Consider the following 15,589-nt stretch of genomic DNA (forward strand, 5'->3'; position numbering starts at 1 on the left):
TATCATCTGTATATCGCAAGTTGTTAATGAGTCTTCCTCCAAACCTAATGTCATGTTCTTTTCCATATAATCCAGTTTCTCAGATTATTAGCTCAGCATACAGATTGAATAAGTATGGTGAAAGAATACAATGCTGGTGTACACTTTTCTTGATTTTAAACCATCTAGTGCCCTTTGTTCTCTTTGAACGACTGCCTCTTGGTCTATGAACAGGTTCTTTGTGAGTGCAGTTATGTGCTCCAGAATATTCATTTTCATGCAATGTAGTCAATAGCTTGTCATGATCCACACAATCAAAAACCTTTGCATAGTCAATAAAGCACAGGTAAACATCTTTCTGATATTCTCTGCTTTCAGCCAAGATCCATCTGACGTCAGCAATTATATACCTCATTCTACATCCTCATCCTAATCCAGTTTAAACCTCTGGCCATTCCTTGTCAATGTACTGTTGCAGTCATTTTTGAATTATCTTTAGCAAAATTTTACTTGCATATGGTATTAAAGGTATTGTCTCATGATTTCTGCATTCTGTTGGGTTGCCTCTCTTTGGAATGGGCACACATGTGGATCTTGTCCAATCAGTTGGCCAGGTAGCTGTTTTCCAAGTTTCTTGACATAGATGAGTGAGTGTCTGTAGTGCTGCATTGGTTTGTTGAAAGATTTCAGTTTGCATTCCATCAATTCCTGGAGCCTGTTCTTTGTCAGTGCCTTCAGTGCACCTTGGGCTTCTTCCTTCAGGATTGTTGGGTTTTGATCATATGGTATTTCTTGAAGTGGTTGAACATCAGCCATTTCTTTTTGGTACAGTGACTCTGCAGATTCCTTCCATCTTCTTTTGATGCTTTCTGCATCATTCAATATTTTGCACAAAGATTCCTTCAGTATTCCATATACAGGCTTGAGTTTTTTCCTCATTTCTTTCAGCTTCAGAAATGCTGAGTGTATTCTTCTCTTTGAGTTTTCTAATTCCAGAAATTTGAGATTTCAATGTAATATTTGACTTTGTCTTCTTGAGCTACCCTTTGAAATTTTCTGTTCACCTCTTTCAATCTCCTCATCTTTACCATTTGCTCTAGTATCTCTATGCTGGAGAGCAAGTTTCAGAGTCTCTTCTGACATCCATTTTGGTCTTTTCATCCTTACTTGCTTTCTTAATGACCTTTATTCTTTTTTTTTTGTTGTAGAATGTTCTTGATGTCATTCCCACAACTCTTTTGGTCTTGGGTCATGATCTCTAAATTCAGATGGGATGTGTTCAAGGTCATATTTTGGCTCTAGTGGACTTGTTTTAATTTTCTTCAGCTTCAGCCTGAACTTGCATATGAGCAATTGATGACCTATTCCTCAGTCTGCCCCTGGCCTCGTTTTAGCTGATGATATGGAGCTTTTCCACGATCTCTTTCCACAGATGTAGTCACTTTGATTTCTGTGTATTCCATCTGGTGCAGTCCATATATAGACTTGTCATTTTTGTTGTTTTTAAAAGGCATTTGCAGTAAAGAAGTCATTGGTCTTGCAAAATTCTGTCATGGGATCTCCATCATCATTTCTATCACCATAGTTATATTTTCCAACTACTGATTCTTCCTCTTTGTTTCCAACCTTTGTATTACAATCACCAGTAATTATTATTACATTTTGATCACATGTTTGATCAATTTCAGACTGAGGAAGTTGGTAGAATTCTTCAATTTCATCATCACTGACTATAGTGATTGGTGCATATGTAGGTGGATGGATATTATCCTGTCACAGACAACATTATATTTCAAGATTGAGCTTGAAATATTCTTTGTGATGATAAATGTGACACCATTCGTCTTCAATTTGTCATTCTAGGCATAGTAAATCATGTGATTGTCAGATTCAAAATGGTCAATACCAGTCTATTTCAGCTCAGGAATGCCTAAGAGATCAATGTTTATGCATTCCATTTCATTTTTGACAACTTCCAATTTTCCTAGATTCATACTTCTTACATTCCATGTTCTGACTACTAATGGATGTTTATAGCTGTTTTTAGTTGTGCCCTATTCACTGCCAAATGAATGTCCTAAAATCTTTACTCCATTCACGTCATCACGGCCAACTCTACTTTGAAGAGGCAGCTTCTCCTCCCTAGTTGTATTTTGAGTGCCTTCCAATCCAAAGGGCTCATTTTCTAGCACTAAATCTGACAATAGTCTCGTGCTATTCATAATGTTTCAATATTCAGGTGCTATCAGACAGTGCTCCTCTCCTATTCATACGGTTTTCAGTGGCTAAACATTCAGAAGTTGTCCTTTTCTCCTTATTCCATATCTGTCTTAGTCTGAAAGCTCAGTTGAAACCTGTCCACCATGGGTGACCCTGCTGGCCTTAAAAATACTGGTGGCATAGCTTCCAGCAGGTTTTAGGAATAACACAAGCTAGGATTGTGCTGGTATTCAGGCATGCCTGAGTAGTTAGTTGTCTGCTTATTTGTAACTCTCCTCTGATAGATTTTAAGCTCCTTTGGGGCAGGAACCATGTCTGCTTTTTCTTCTCTTTGTGTTTCCAATGCTGAGCTCAGGGCTGGGGAATGAATGAATAATGAATGAACAAGTGAGTTGCTATTACTAGGAAGACAAACCATAGTGTCTGACACAAGTACAGCTTGGCCAGGAGCCAAATTAAGATGCAGAAATGTCTTCCTTGTGGGGAGGCCACATTTGAGCATTTGTTTGTGTTCTTTTCGAGGACATGCCTTTGTCTCCTCAAAAACAGGCATTCGACAGCCAGTTTTCCTGCCTGCTCACTGCTACACCCAGATATGTCCAGCAGCATAGGGTTGTCAGAACAGACTGGACTCTGCAGAGACATTACCTTGGTCCTAACATTGACTCCTCTGTGTTGTCTTATGGTTGTTAAGAGCCGTCAAGTTGGTTCCAGCTCATAAAGAGCTGTATAGGGTTTCTGAGAAGCAGCTGGTGGGTTTGAACTACTAATCTTGTGGTAAGCAATTCACTGTTTATTGTACTGTGCCACACCAGGACTTAGTTGAGTCATTTAATGTTTTTACACCTGAGTTATAGCAATATAAAATGGGGACAGTGTCTGCCTCATAAGATTGTTTGCCAATTTAATGAGTTTATGATGCTGATGGATTCAGAAGACATGGTAAATACTCAACAAGTGTCAGCTTCACTGTTATTATTACCCATCTGTGGACCTTGGAAAATGATGACTCAAATTGCAATCTCCTCTACTCTTGTAAATAATAATGAAATTTTTTTCTATGTGTGCTTCTCAAAGTCCTTTAGCACATAAAGACACAATTAGTTGAGGCTTTGAGGACCTAAAGAAGAGTCTGGAAGAATCAACTATTGGTTCCCAGAGGTGGGAATACTGTGCTGAGTCTTGAAGGCTGAGGCGGTAGGCTAGAGGGCTTTCAGGTAGGAACAAACTCAGAAAGCTCAGTGCTTGTTTCTTCTGATCCAAGATGTCACCGACAACTCCATAACAGAGGGGTACCACACAGGCAGCGAATCTGACTGACACCTTCCCACTTGGCTGGGGGCTTCACCTGGGGCCAGCCTTGTGTTCGCTAAGGTTGCCCTCCCATCTGTCACTGCTCCCTCCTTATCAGTGGAAGATGAACTCCACATAGTTTTCCTGTCAGCTAGAGCCCAAACCATTACCTTGTAGGGAAACAATTATTTCATAATTTTTGTGTTTTATTAAGAACCAGAATCCGAGCCAGCAGTCGGCACAATCTAACATATTAGGATCATTAGCATCTTGTGTCACTCTTCTATTTTAAAACTTTCTATATTTGAACCCATGGAAGGACATCCTTCACATTTATTAGGCTTTTCCCATAAAATCATTTCAGTAAGTCTCCATCATTACTCATAGAATTAAAAAAAAAGGCTACAATAAAACTCTCTAGACTTTGTCTTCAGGGAATAAACATTTGTATTTATACCTTTAAAAACAGTTATTTTTAATCTTGCCAGTAATTTTAAATATATCAAGACAAATGAGATTTTTAGTGACATTGGTGTCCTGGTGTGGCGCTGTGGGCTAATGCGCTAGACTACAAACTTGATTTGAACTGCAAAGTTGGCGGTTCAAGTTCACTGGCTGCTCCTTGGAAACCCTACATAGGTTCTCTGTGGGTCAGAACTGACTCGACAGCACTTAAAAACAACAATGACTTAGCCATGAGTGTTGGACTTGTGTTGGACTTCATCCTTGCTCGTTGCTGCCTTGCCCTTCCCCCTGGTCTCTCAGGAACTTCCAACCCCCAAATCCTGTGATGGCCTCTCATGTGATGCCCTGTTCTGGGACATAGTGTCGTCTCAGATTCCTTACTTGGCTCTCTTCTAACTTCTCAAATTGTTCCTTCTCTGTGCTTGGCTCCTGGTGTTGTATCCATCTGGAATGCCACCCCGACAACCCTGTCTCTAGAAATTCAATGAGTCCCATTTGCCACAATGCTTTCCTTTTCCACCTCCCTCTCTAACTGGTCTCTCTTAAAGTAAAGCAAAACCCACCTATACACTACTTGCCACAGAACTGATTCCTGCTAATGGAGCCCCCATAGATGTCACAGTAGAACTGTGAGCCTTAGGATTTTTAATGTTTGGGACTTTTTGGAAGCAGGTTGCCCGGTCTTTTTTCTGAGGTTCCTGTTGTTGTTGTTGTCATGTGCCATTGAGTCGGAACCGACTCATAGCGACCCCATGCACAGCAGAATGAAACAATGTCCGATCCTGGGCCAACCTCACTTGAGTCCATCAATGATGCCACCTGGCCAATCCATCTCACTAGGGGTCTTCCTCTTGTTCTCTGACTCTCCACCTTACTTACCCAGCATGACATCCTTCTCCAGCGACTGTTTCCTCTGGACAATATGTCCAAAGTATGAGAGACGAAGCTTAGCCATCTTGGGAGAGCTTATCTTGATTGTACCAGGATTGATAGGATTAGGAGAGAACATCTTGATTGTATCTTGATTATATCAGGATTATATCAAGATTGATATCGAAATTTAAAGAGACAGTATAGAAATAAAGCCAAACGGCCACCACTTGTCTGCCTGTCGTTCTGTGGTGGTTTGAGTTGCTGTGATTCTGAGGGCTATGCCACCGGTGTTTTAAATAAACAGCAGGGTCACCCATGGTGGACAGGTTTCAGATGAGCTACAAAACAAAGATAGACTAGGAAGAAAGAGTGACAAACTACTTCCAAATCACTAGTCACTGAAAACTCTATGAATAGCAGAGGTTCCTGTAGGTAGACTGAAACCTCCAACTTCTCAGTTAGCAAACAAGTATGTTAACCATTTGTATCACTCAGGGACACCCTCTCACACTTAGGATTTGAGTGTGGCTGTCTTTTCTAATGTATTTGCCTCTCCCTCAGAGGTTGGCTGGCTGGCATGTGACCAATCACTGTCAATCAGAGTGCCCTTTCTCATACAGGTGGTTGAGGAATGGACAAGGCCTGGGAAAGCGACACCTCCTTGTCACAGAAATCTCTTGCTTTAAGGACGAATTGCGCCTCACTGGTGGTATGTTTGTGACTATGTGGAGAGAAACTGCCTGAGAATGGAGGGAAACATTAGTATGCAATGGAGAAAAAAGAAGCAGATTCTTACAGGATTGGAACTTGTTCCTGAAGTCAGCTTGTCTCTTGAACTTTTTAGCCATGTAGATTCCCTCTCACTTTTTTGTTCAGACTGGTTTGAATTGAGTGGCACTCACTTGGAGTCCTGGTGTGGGGCTGTGGGTTAATGCGCCAGACTGCAAAGCCGTTTGAACTGCAAGGTTGGTGGTTCAAGCTCACCAGTTGCTCCTCAGAAACCCTACACAGGGTCGCTATGGGTCGGAATAGACTCAACAACACTTCACAACAACAACAACACTTGGAATGAAGGAGTTCTGGTAGCATAGTGGTTACGAATCAGGCTTTGAACCTTAAGATCAGCAGTTCGAAACTACTAGCTGTTCTGCGGGAGAAAGATGAGGCTTTCTGCTCCTGTAAAGATTTATAGCCTCGGAAACCCTGTACAGGGTCACTATGTGTCAGAACCAACTCCACAGAACATAACCGTCACCACTACTTGGAACAGGCATTTCTTTTTTCTGCAAGTTCAAATCCTTTATGTCTTTTCAGCACCAAACTCAAACCCAAGGAACACTTTGTGTTGATTCATGTGGGTTTCTGTTTCCATGCAACAATGGAATTAGACCAGGAGATCATTTAACTTCAAATGAGCTGATTTAGACTGAATACAATGATCAGTTGAGGGACTGGAGAAGGCACAAGGCTTCCCTCAACAGTGTCCTCCACAGTCTTGGCTCCTCAAAGAAGTGAACAGTCAACACACAACATGACATAGTGTCATCTTTCATGGGATTTTCTTATATTTGAAGCCAAACACTGGAATCAAAGTTTGATAAATCAGTAAGTCAAACAGTCACATTACTATTGTTTGTGTCCTCACAGGACAGACGTACAGTGGTTTCAGAACTGTCTTAATTCACACAGACTAAACTGTGAAACATCTTGGAAATCAATCTCATTGTTTTGGGCTACAATGGACAAAATTCCCAAACTTGAGAAACCATTTACTGTTCTTGTTAAGTGCTGCGGAGTCGGTTCTGACTCGCAGTGACTCATATGTAAAGTTTCCTAGGAGTGGTTGGTGGGTTTGAATCACAAACCTTGTGGTTAGTGCAGTGCTTATCCAGTGCCCCACCAGGACTCCTGAGAAACTATACTGATCAGAAAATATCAGGGTGAGCCAAAAAAGTATTGCTACAAAATCAGAGACACGTCTATTAGCTAAAAATATCAACATGTGGAGGTATGTTCCTGTATTTAGGTCCATCTACGGAGCTCTGGTAGCGTAGTGGTTACGAATCAGGCTGCGAACCTTAAGGTCAGCAGTTCGAAACTACCAGCCGCTCCGCGGGAGAAAGATGAGGCTTTCTACTCCCGTAAAGATTTACACCCTCGGAAACCCTGTACAGGGTCGCTATGGGTCGGACCCGACTCGACGGCACTTAACAACAACAACAACAACAACACTTCGAAGGTGGTGTTTCCATCTCTCTTACCCTTCCCTGAAGAATTCTGTATCGTTGATGTACACCATGTCAAAACTATAGTCTGGCACCTTTGAAGGACTAAAATCGTGCCCATAAAAGTGACCCAACAGAATACAGAAACCATTGAATAATACCATTAATAACACACTAGTAGAATTTTTCTGTAGATAATTTTTAAATGGTGACAGCAGTAGAAATTCGAGCTGGATTCAGAAGAGGAAGTGGACCATGAGATATTATTGATGACTTCAGATGGATTTAGGTTGAAAGAACACCAGAAAGATGTTTATTCGTGCTTTATTGATTATGCAAAAGATATTGACTGCATGGATCATAACAAACTATGGAAAACAGTGAGACGGATGGGAATTATAGAATATTTAATTGTGTTCATGAAGAACAAGGGGATATTGAATGGTTTCAAATCAGAAAAGGGATGTGTCAGGGTTGTATCCTTTTACCATACTTATTCAATCTGTGTGATGAGCAAATAAACTGAGAAGCTATATATGAAGAAAGTGAGTGACATCAGGATTGGAGGAAGACTCATCAACCACTTGAGATATACTTGCTAGAAGTGCCTTCACGTGAGATGCTCACTAATGGAGATAAAAATCTATAGCCTTCACTATAGATTGCATTTTGATGTAAAGAAAATGAAAATTCTCACAACTGGGCCAATAACTAATACCATGAGAAACAGAAAAGGTTGAAGTTGTCAAAGACTTCATTTTGCTTGGATCCACAATCAACACTCATGGAAGCAGCAGTCAAGAAATTAAAAGACATATTGCATTAGGCAAATCTGCTGTATAAGATCTCTTTAAAGCAAAAATATCAGTTTGAAGACTAAGGTGCACTTTACCCAGGTCATGGTATTTTATCACGAAATTTGCAGCATCGTTTCTGTCGCCAAGGCCATATTTTCCATTTACCAATCCTTTTTCCTTCTTTTACAATTTTCGCATTCTGATCACCAATAATTATCAATGCATCTTGATTGCTTGGTTGATCAATTTCAGACTGAAGTTGTTGTTAAATGCCACCGAGTTGGTTCTGACTCATAGTGACCCTGTATAGGGTTTCTGAGGAACGGCATGGCTGGTGAGTTTAAACCACTGAGTTTGCAGATTTTGTAGTTCCAACCAACCTTGAGGTTGAGTGCTTTGCCTATGCTATCACACCAGGACTCTGAAGAAGTTGGCATAATTTTTAAATTTTTAAATTTTATTTTAACTGACTTTTGTGGTTAGAGTATACATTTGAATAATAGTGGTATTAACTGGTTTTCCTTGTGGTGGTAGTGGTGGTAGTGGTGATGGTTATGTGCCGTGGAGTTGGCCCTGACTCATAGTGACCCTGTATAGGGTTTCCAAGGCTGTAAATCTTTACAGGAGCAGAAAGCCTCATCTTTCTCCCGTGAAATGGCTGTTAGTTTCAAACTGCTGATCTTGAGGTTAGCAGCCCAAATTGTAACCACTACACTACCAAAGCTCCTGATTTTCTTTGTAGATGTATGGGAAAACCTTCACTGACATGAGGTATATTGGTCGGGAATCAAACCCAGGTCTCCTTCATGAAGGTGAGCAGTCTACCGCTAAATCACAAGGGCTATGAAATGCAGATTGTAGTTTCCTCAGAACCTGCCTGACTTCATGAGGGGTAATTGAAATCACCATCTGCACAAAGCTGATTCCTTTCAGGGGAGGTCAGGCATACCTGCACTCTCCAACCTTTTTACCAATTCTGACAACATCCCTCCCTCCCACAGCATGATCTACATTTTTGCTGGGTAGCATAGTGGTTATAAATCGGGCTGCAAACCTCAAGGTCAGCAGTTCGAAACTACCAGATGTTTCGTGGGAGAAAGATGAGGCTTTCTGCTCCCATAAAGATTCACAGCCTCGGAAACCCTGTACAGGGTCTCTATGAGTTGGAACCGACTCCATGGCACATAACAACAACAACCACTAGTCCACTGCAGTACCCACACAGAACTGACGTGGTTTATTAAGGAACTCAGGATTGGGAACAACAGGGCACAGCTTGGGATCAGAAACAGGAAGCAAGGAGGCAAAGTTTTCAGTCTTCAGTGCAGGGCCCCTCTCTCAGCTTCTCTACAGAGCCCTGTTCAGGTCTGTTGCTGCTGGCTCTGTCTCTGGGCCCCTTTGGGCCTATTATTATCGTCAGTGTTACAGCCCTTGATCTAGGTTACAGCTCTCTTGTCTCTCTCTCTCTTTTTGCTTCTTCTCTCTGCTGTTTCTCCTCCTGTGTCTGTCTCAAAAGCCTCAATGAGGTTGCCTGTTTTGTTGTTGTTAAATGCCCTTGAGTTGTTGTTGACTCAAGGTGACCCTGTATAGGTTTTTCCAAAGAGTGACTGATGAGTTTGAACCACTGACCTTGTAGTTCAAACCAACCTTATGGTCCACTGCTTCTCCTATAGTGCCACACCGGGACTGCATAGCTACACAAATTTGTCAATTTCAAGGTATAGCCCTCCCACTGGGGTCAGGAACGGACCAATCCCTTTTCCTTAAGCCACAGATACTTCATTTGTACAGTCTACTGACTGACCAATCACTGGGCAGACTGCAGCCCAGGACCAGACAAAGAAACAGGGAAATAGAAATGGATACAAGTGGAGCCCTCTAAGGCCAGGCATTAGCAAAGCCAAGTTTGAGAAGGATTCAAATGTCAGATCTTAACTTGATAGGCAATGGGGAGTCTTTGAGTTTGGGGGACAAAGATACCACACTTGTCTTTGAGAAGATAGACTCAGTAGGGACAAGGAGGGGGGCTGGGTAGGAGAGCTGGTTGTAGAAACACTTTAGGAGGATATTGACCAAAGCAACGACTTTGGTAAAACTTGCAAAGCTCACAAATAGAGATATTTTAGATAAAGGATGGTGAAAGTAAAATTAGGATGGCAAAATTAAAGAAATTTGGCAACAGATGGGGAAGAGATAAGGAAAGAAGAAGGCTATAGTGACTGGACCTGTTTTTTGTTTTTGTTTTTTGCTCTTAGATCCCAGTAGAAAAAGATATGCATTTTCTTAGGAATTGTGGAGTGAAAACGAATTTGGAGTCTGGAAAATGCTCACAGAGACCATAAAAGGAATAAAATCTGGCCCAAAGACCTGTTATATTTGGCTTATTCAATGTTCAGTTGGAAATATTCAAAAAAACAGTTTTAAATCCCACAATTTAAAAAATCTGCCCACACTGGTTCTCTGTGTATGTATATGATACCCACTGCTGGCAGGGCTGGCATGGTCCTGATGGTCACTCCCCAACACTGACCTAACTTGCCTGGGCTTTGAGGGCACTGGAGTTGAGCTGGCTAAAAAGTAGCTCACTCACTCCCAGGAGACCACTTTTTGAGGTTCCATGAAACCATGAGGCTTAAATGATACTCATGTTTCTAACACTGAGCTGGGGTATCTGATATGGGTGGGCAGGGGATTCTGACTCAAGGACCTCTGCACCCCAAGAAAGTCTAGGACGTGATTAAGAAAGAGGTTGGTTCCTTAGCATTCGCAGTATCTTCTGTCGGCACCTGAGTTCAGGGTCATGGAGTTAGAGCCTGTAAAATCACCGCTTAGTGTAAATAACTAGATAAGGGCATATATGGAATTCATAAACTCTTTATTGATACGTTTATCATGCCAAGGAAAGTTTTTTAACATTCAAACTTCATTTGAAAAGGAGGCAACAAGTTTTGGTTGGGGTTGCAGCCTGCTCCTCCTGGAAGAGTTCCATGTTTAGGAACAAGCATGCACATTCTACAACTATGCGATTGGATCACGCAGAACTGCATTCTGGGAAGCGCCTCCTAGAGGTCCCTTGTGGGATGCTATTTTGTGCCTTCAGCTGGTTGTAGCTGGGAAACATCAATAACGACAACAGCAAAAACAATTCCATCCTAATACTTCTTAGAATATTTTTGGTTTCAAAACTAGTGACCCTTAGGATCCATCACCAATCAACCTAAAATCATTGTTCATGTTGCTTTCTGGCTGTCATGCCAGAACCCCAGGATGACTTGGGCATACATTGGCTCTCCTTCTTGGTGAGGTCCTGTGGTTTCTGGCTGTGAGCTTCAGGAGCATTTGGATTTGCTGCAAGTTGGGCAGAGGAGCTGACCCTTGGTGACAATGTATGCCCGACCACTCAGCTGCTGCTCACAGCCCTCGCAGATAAAGTGTTTTCGGTGCCAGGCCAGGTCTTCCACGCGCTGGTAGTCCTCTGAAAATATAATCTGGGGAGGGGAAGAGAAGAAATGCATGACTCAGCTTTTGTCCCTAGGGAGAGAGAGTGGGCCAGGGACAAGTTGAAGAATGTAGACTGACCCATCTCATTCTTGTTTTGACCTTTAGATTTCTCCGAGGAGCAATCGGACATAAGTCTGGGGCACTAAGTATATATAGTATTTGGGGAAGGCGGTAGTGGCAGCTCAATTTCTCAAGTTATTAAAAAAAGAAGTATTCTCTACTACAAGCAGGTTTGACTTTTCTAGCATCTGTGACACTATTTGGGTGAGCTCCTAAACCCAGTTGTGTTCTGTGACAAGATTACCATCCTAACAAGAGCTAATTTTGAGGTACTGCCAGTGGTCATTCATACAGATTCCTTTGGGATTGGAATAAAGTGAGGCTTTGGAATATTTAGATGGTGAGGGACGCTGAGGCTCAGACAGCATACTGGCTAGTCTGCTTTCAGATTCAACCCGGAGCCAGTGCAAAGCTTCACTTTTTTTGTGACCTAGGGCAAATTACTTAATCTCAGCTTCTTGTTTTTGTTAAGTGCTGTCCAGTCAGTTCATACTCTTAGAGACACTGTATAGAGTTCCTGAGAAGCAGCAGATGGGTTTGAACCACTCACTGACTTGGCAGTTCACAGTCTAGTGCTGATCCTACAGCATCACATCAGGACTCCAACCTCAGCTTAAAGTTAAGTAGTTAAATTAAGGTTAAGCTTAAATTACTGTCAGTTTCCACGTGTGCAAAATCGGGCTACAGATACTATCCACTGTGTAGGGTTTCATGGAGCCCTGGTGGCTTTGTAGAATCAGCACTGGACTGCTCACTGCAAGGTCGCCAGTTCAAACCCACCAGTTGCTCTGTGGGAGAAAGATGAGGCTTTCTTCTCCTTTAAAGATTTACAGCCTCGTAAAATCTCTACGGCATCTTTTTGAGTTGGAATTGATTCGATGGCTGCGAGCTTTATGACCAAGGCCTGGACTAGTGACTGACACAAAGTTAGTGCTATCACATGATCACTGACTTCTCAGAGCTGCTCTTTCCCTAAACATAAAATGAGGCTAGTGATAATCTCTCCTTAAAGGGCCGCTGTGGCATTTAAATGGAACAATGCACTCATAGTGCATAGTAATTGCTGACCTGTGGTAAACCCTTAACAAGTGATAGAGTGTTGTTTCTGTGAATACAAGGTGTTCTTCATGAACACGAGGTCAGACGGCAGGCCTCCTGTGAGTCCTTTTTAAAGCCTGTTTCCTTTTCGCTATGACTTGATAGTACATGTATTGAGTAAGGCAATTGATTGCAAGGCCTTAACTTTATATGGAAGAGAGTGAGAGACAGGTTTTGGCTCAATATGAAGATGTGTGGTGCTATAGGATAAGCACTAGGCTTCCAAGTCAGTTTGACTCACAAAGCTGGTGGTTCAAACTCACCAGCTGCTCCTCCAAAATCCTATACAGCGTCACTAGGACTCTGAACTGACTTAGGGCACTTCACAACAACAGAAGTAGTTAAGGGAGGCCTGAGTCTTCGTTCTCCTATCTATAGACCACATCAGTGAAGTCACACTCTTTAGGTCTCTGGCTTTTTCCACAGAAATGAGGCAGCTAATCTGCTGTTTAGATTCTCTTCCTCCTTCCCTTCAGACTTACCTCATCACAGCCAGAGCACCGAGGCCGCAGACTCTCACAGTAATGGCGGCCACACCAGGGGGCCCCATCCTTCCAGAAGTAGATGAGGTCCACCAGTGGCTCGGAGCACTTGGCACACACGAAACAGGCTGGATGCCACTGCTTGCTGTAGCCTGCCCTATCCGAGTAAACCACGGGGCTGTCCACAGGGGCCACCTCCTTACAGAGCTCACAGACCTAGAGGACCACCAAGACACAGGTAGTCAGGAAAGCATAATGACATAGAATTAAATACCAGCTCTTGACTCTAAACTTTCTGATGACCTGGAACAATTTACTATACCTCTCTGTTCCTCAATTTTCTTATCCACAAAGGGGGCTAATAATGCCTATCTAATAGGCTGTTAAGGAGTCCTGGTGTGGCGTTGTAGGATAAGGCGCTGGACTGCAAGGTCAGCGGTTCAAACTCACCAGCTGCTCTCGGAAACCCTATACAGGGTCACTATTAGAACCGACTTGCACTTAACAACAACCACAACAGTAGGCTGTTAAGGAGCCCTAGTGGTACAGTGGGTTCAGCTACAAGTTCAGTGGTTCAAATCCACCATCTACTCTGTGGGAGAAAGACGCAGTTGTTTGTTCATATAAAGATTTACAGTTTCAGAAACCCAGTGAAGCAGCCCTACTCTGTTGTACAGAGTTGCTTTGAATTGGAATCAACTCGATGACAGTGGCTTTGTTTGGGTTTGAATAGGCTACTGTGAGGATTCAATGATTTCTATAGCACCAGTGATTCTCAAACTTAGGACTTAGGTTTTAGGACTCTTTATCCTCTTAAAAATTACAGATATCCTGAAGACTTTAGTTCATGTGGGTAATATCTATTAATATTCACCATGAGACAAATTAAAACTGAGAAACATCTTCAATTTTTATGTATTCATTCATTTTATATGATCATAATAAATCCATAGCATGTTAACATAAATATCTGTTATTAAAAATAATGATATTTTTCAAAACAAATCATACATAGTGAAAAGAGTGATTCTGTTGTACAGTTAGGCAAGTCCCTTTAATGACCCGCTTACTCTCTCATGCCTGCCTCTGAATTTAATATTTTATGTAAGGTTGTTTGAGTTGAAGAATATGAAGAAAATCTGACTTCACACTAATATGAAGTTGGAAAAGGGAGTGATGTATATTTTAATAGGCTTTCCAGAGAATTGTGCTGATTCTTCCATGTACGACTTCAAAGACATCAAAATTCGATGTGTGGTAGTTTCTCAAAAGTCAGATGAAATGTACCCATGTATCTGCATACTCAATTCCATTAAAACCATTGAGCCACCTTGTGGATCTTTTATGCAAGCATAATTCTTTGATTGAATTTTAAATTTCAGAATCATTTTAGACTTACAGGACAAATGTGAAGGTTGTAAAGAGTTGTCACATATGCCATGCCTAGTTTCTGTGCGTTAACATATCTACCACTCATCTGTCAGTTTATTGTACTGTGGTGGCTTGCACATTGCTATGATTGGGAAGCTATGTCACTGAGCTTTTAAATACCAGCAGAGTCACCCACGGTATCATAGAGTCCTAATATCCTTTTTCGGCCCCAGAAAACCACATTACATTTAGTGGTCTTCTCCCTGCAGACTCCTCTTAGCTGTGGCAGTTTCTCAGACTTTGCTTGTTATGTACAACCTTGAACAGTTTTGAGGAATGCTGATCAGGTAATGAATGGATTTTTCATGATTAGAGCAAGCCCACAAAGTGAAGTGGCATTCTCATCATATATCATATCAACCTTGATCACCGGTGAGGTGGTCTTTGCCAGTGTTCTCCACTGTAAAGTTACAACCTACCCTTCTCCACACCACATTTGTTGGGAAGAAATCACTGTGTGTAGCTCACACTTGGAGAGACAGTTGTGTCCCATATCCTTCACAGTGGCATGGCTACATAGACTATTTGGAACCCAACATAATTTTGACCTCACAGATCCCTCCAAAAGTTATTGGGTCCCTGATCTTATTTTGAGAACCAGTGATTGGTGTATCATCTGGGTCCAGTGACCATCAGTCAGTTACTCTTGGGATATGATATCTTTGTGATCATTAGGTTTGTGTCTGTCTCTTCCACCGACACTAAAAGTGCCCACCACACACGAAATTGTCCCATCAATAGTTGCCAAATGAATGAACGTTCTTCCTTGCCCCGGCCTTTGTACATGCTGTTCAGGATGTATGAAACACTCTTCCCACCCTTATTTGTCTGCTTAACTCCCTTTCACTATTCAATCTAGTGCTTATCCTACAGTGCCACACCAGGAGCCCCAAAAGGCACATTATGGTTATTTAAGCAGAGAATGAGCAAAAATGAGGAAAACCTCAATGAGATGGATTGACACAATAGCTTCAACATTAGATTGAAACAAACAAGGGTCCTGAAAGGAATGCAGGATTAGGCCCTGGTTCCTTCTGCTGCATGTGGGCTGCTGTGAGTTGGCAATTCAATGGCAACTAACAAGGAAAACAATAGAAACCTAGAGTTATTTCCCCTTCTAGAGTTATTTCCCCTTCTAGAGTTATTTCCCCTTCTAGAGTTATTT

At 41.9% G+C, this 15,589-nt stretch overlaps 1 protein-coding gene across 1 annotated transcript in view; it reads right to left on the reverse strand.

The window, feature by feature from the left end:
* Positions 1-11,167: 11,167 nt before the first annotated feature.
* LMCD1 (LIM and cysteine-rich domains 1) overlaps positions 11,168-15,589 on the reverse strand; it is an 88,732-nt gene continuing 84,310 nt past the window's right edge. Inside the window, exons 4-5 of the mRNA XM_006876591.1 lie at positions 12,994-13,209; positions 11,168-11,340 (exon numbers count right to left, since the gene is read on the reverse strand). Coding sequence (XP_006876653.1) covers positions 11,182-11,340; positions 12,994-13,209 — 375 coding nt within the window. The 3' untranslated portion in view covers positions 11,168-11,181. The remainder of the gene's footprint in view (positions 11,341-12,993; positions 13,210-15,589) is intronic.

Source organism: Chrysochloris asiatica, unplaced genomic scaffold, assembly GCF_000296735.1.
Source record: "Chrysochloris asiatica unplaced genomic scaffold, ChrAsi1.0 scaffold00393, whole genome shotgun sequence".
Taxonomy (NCBI): domain Eukaryota; kingdom Metazoa; phylum Chordata; class Mammalia; order Afrosoricida; family Chrysochloridae; genus Chrysochloris; species Chrysochloris asiatica.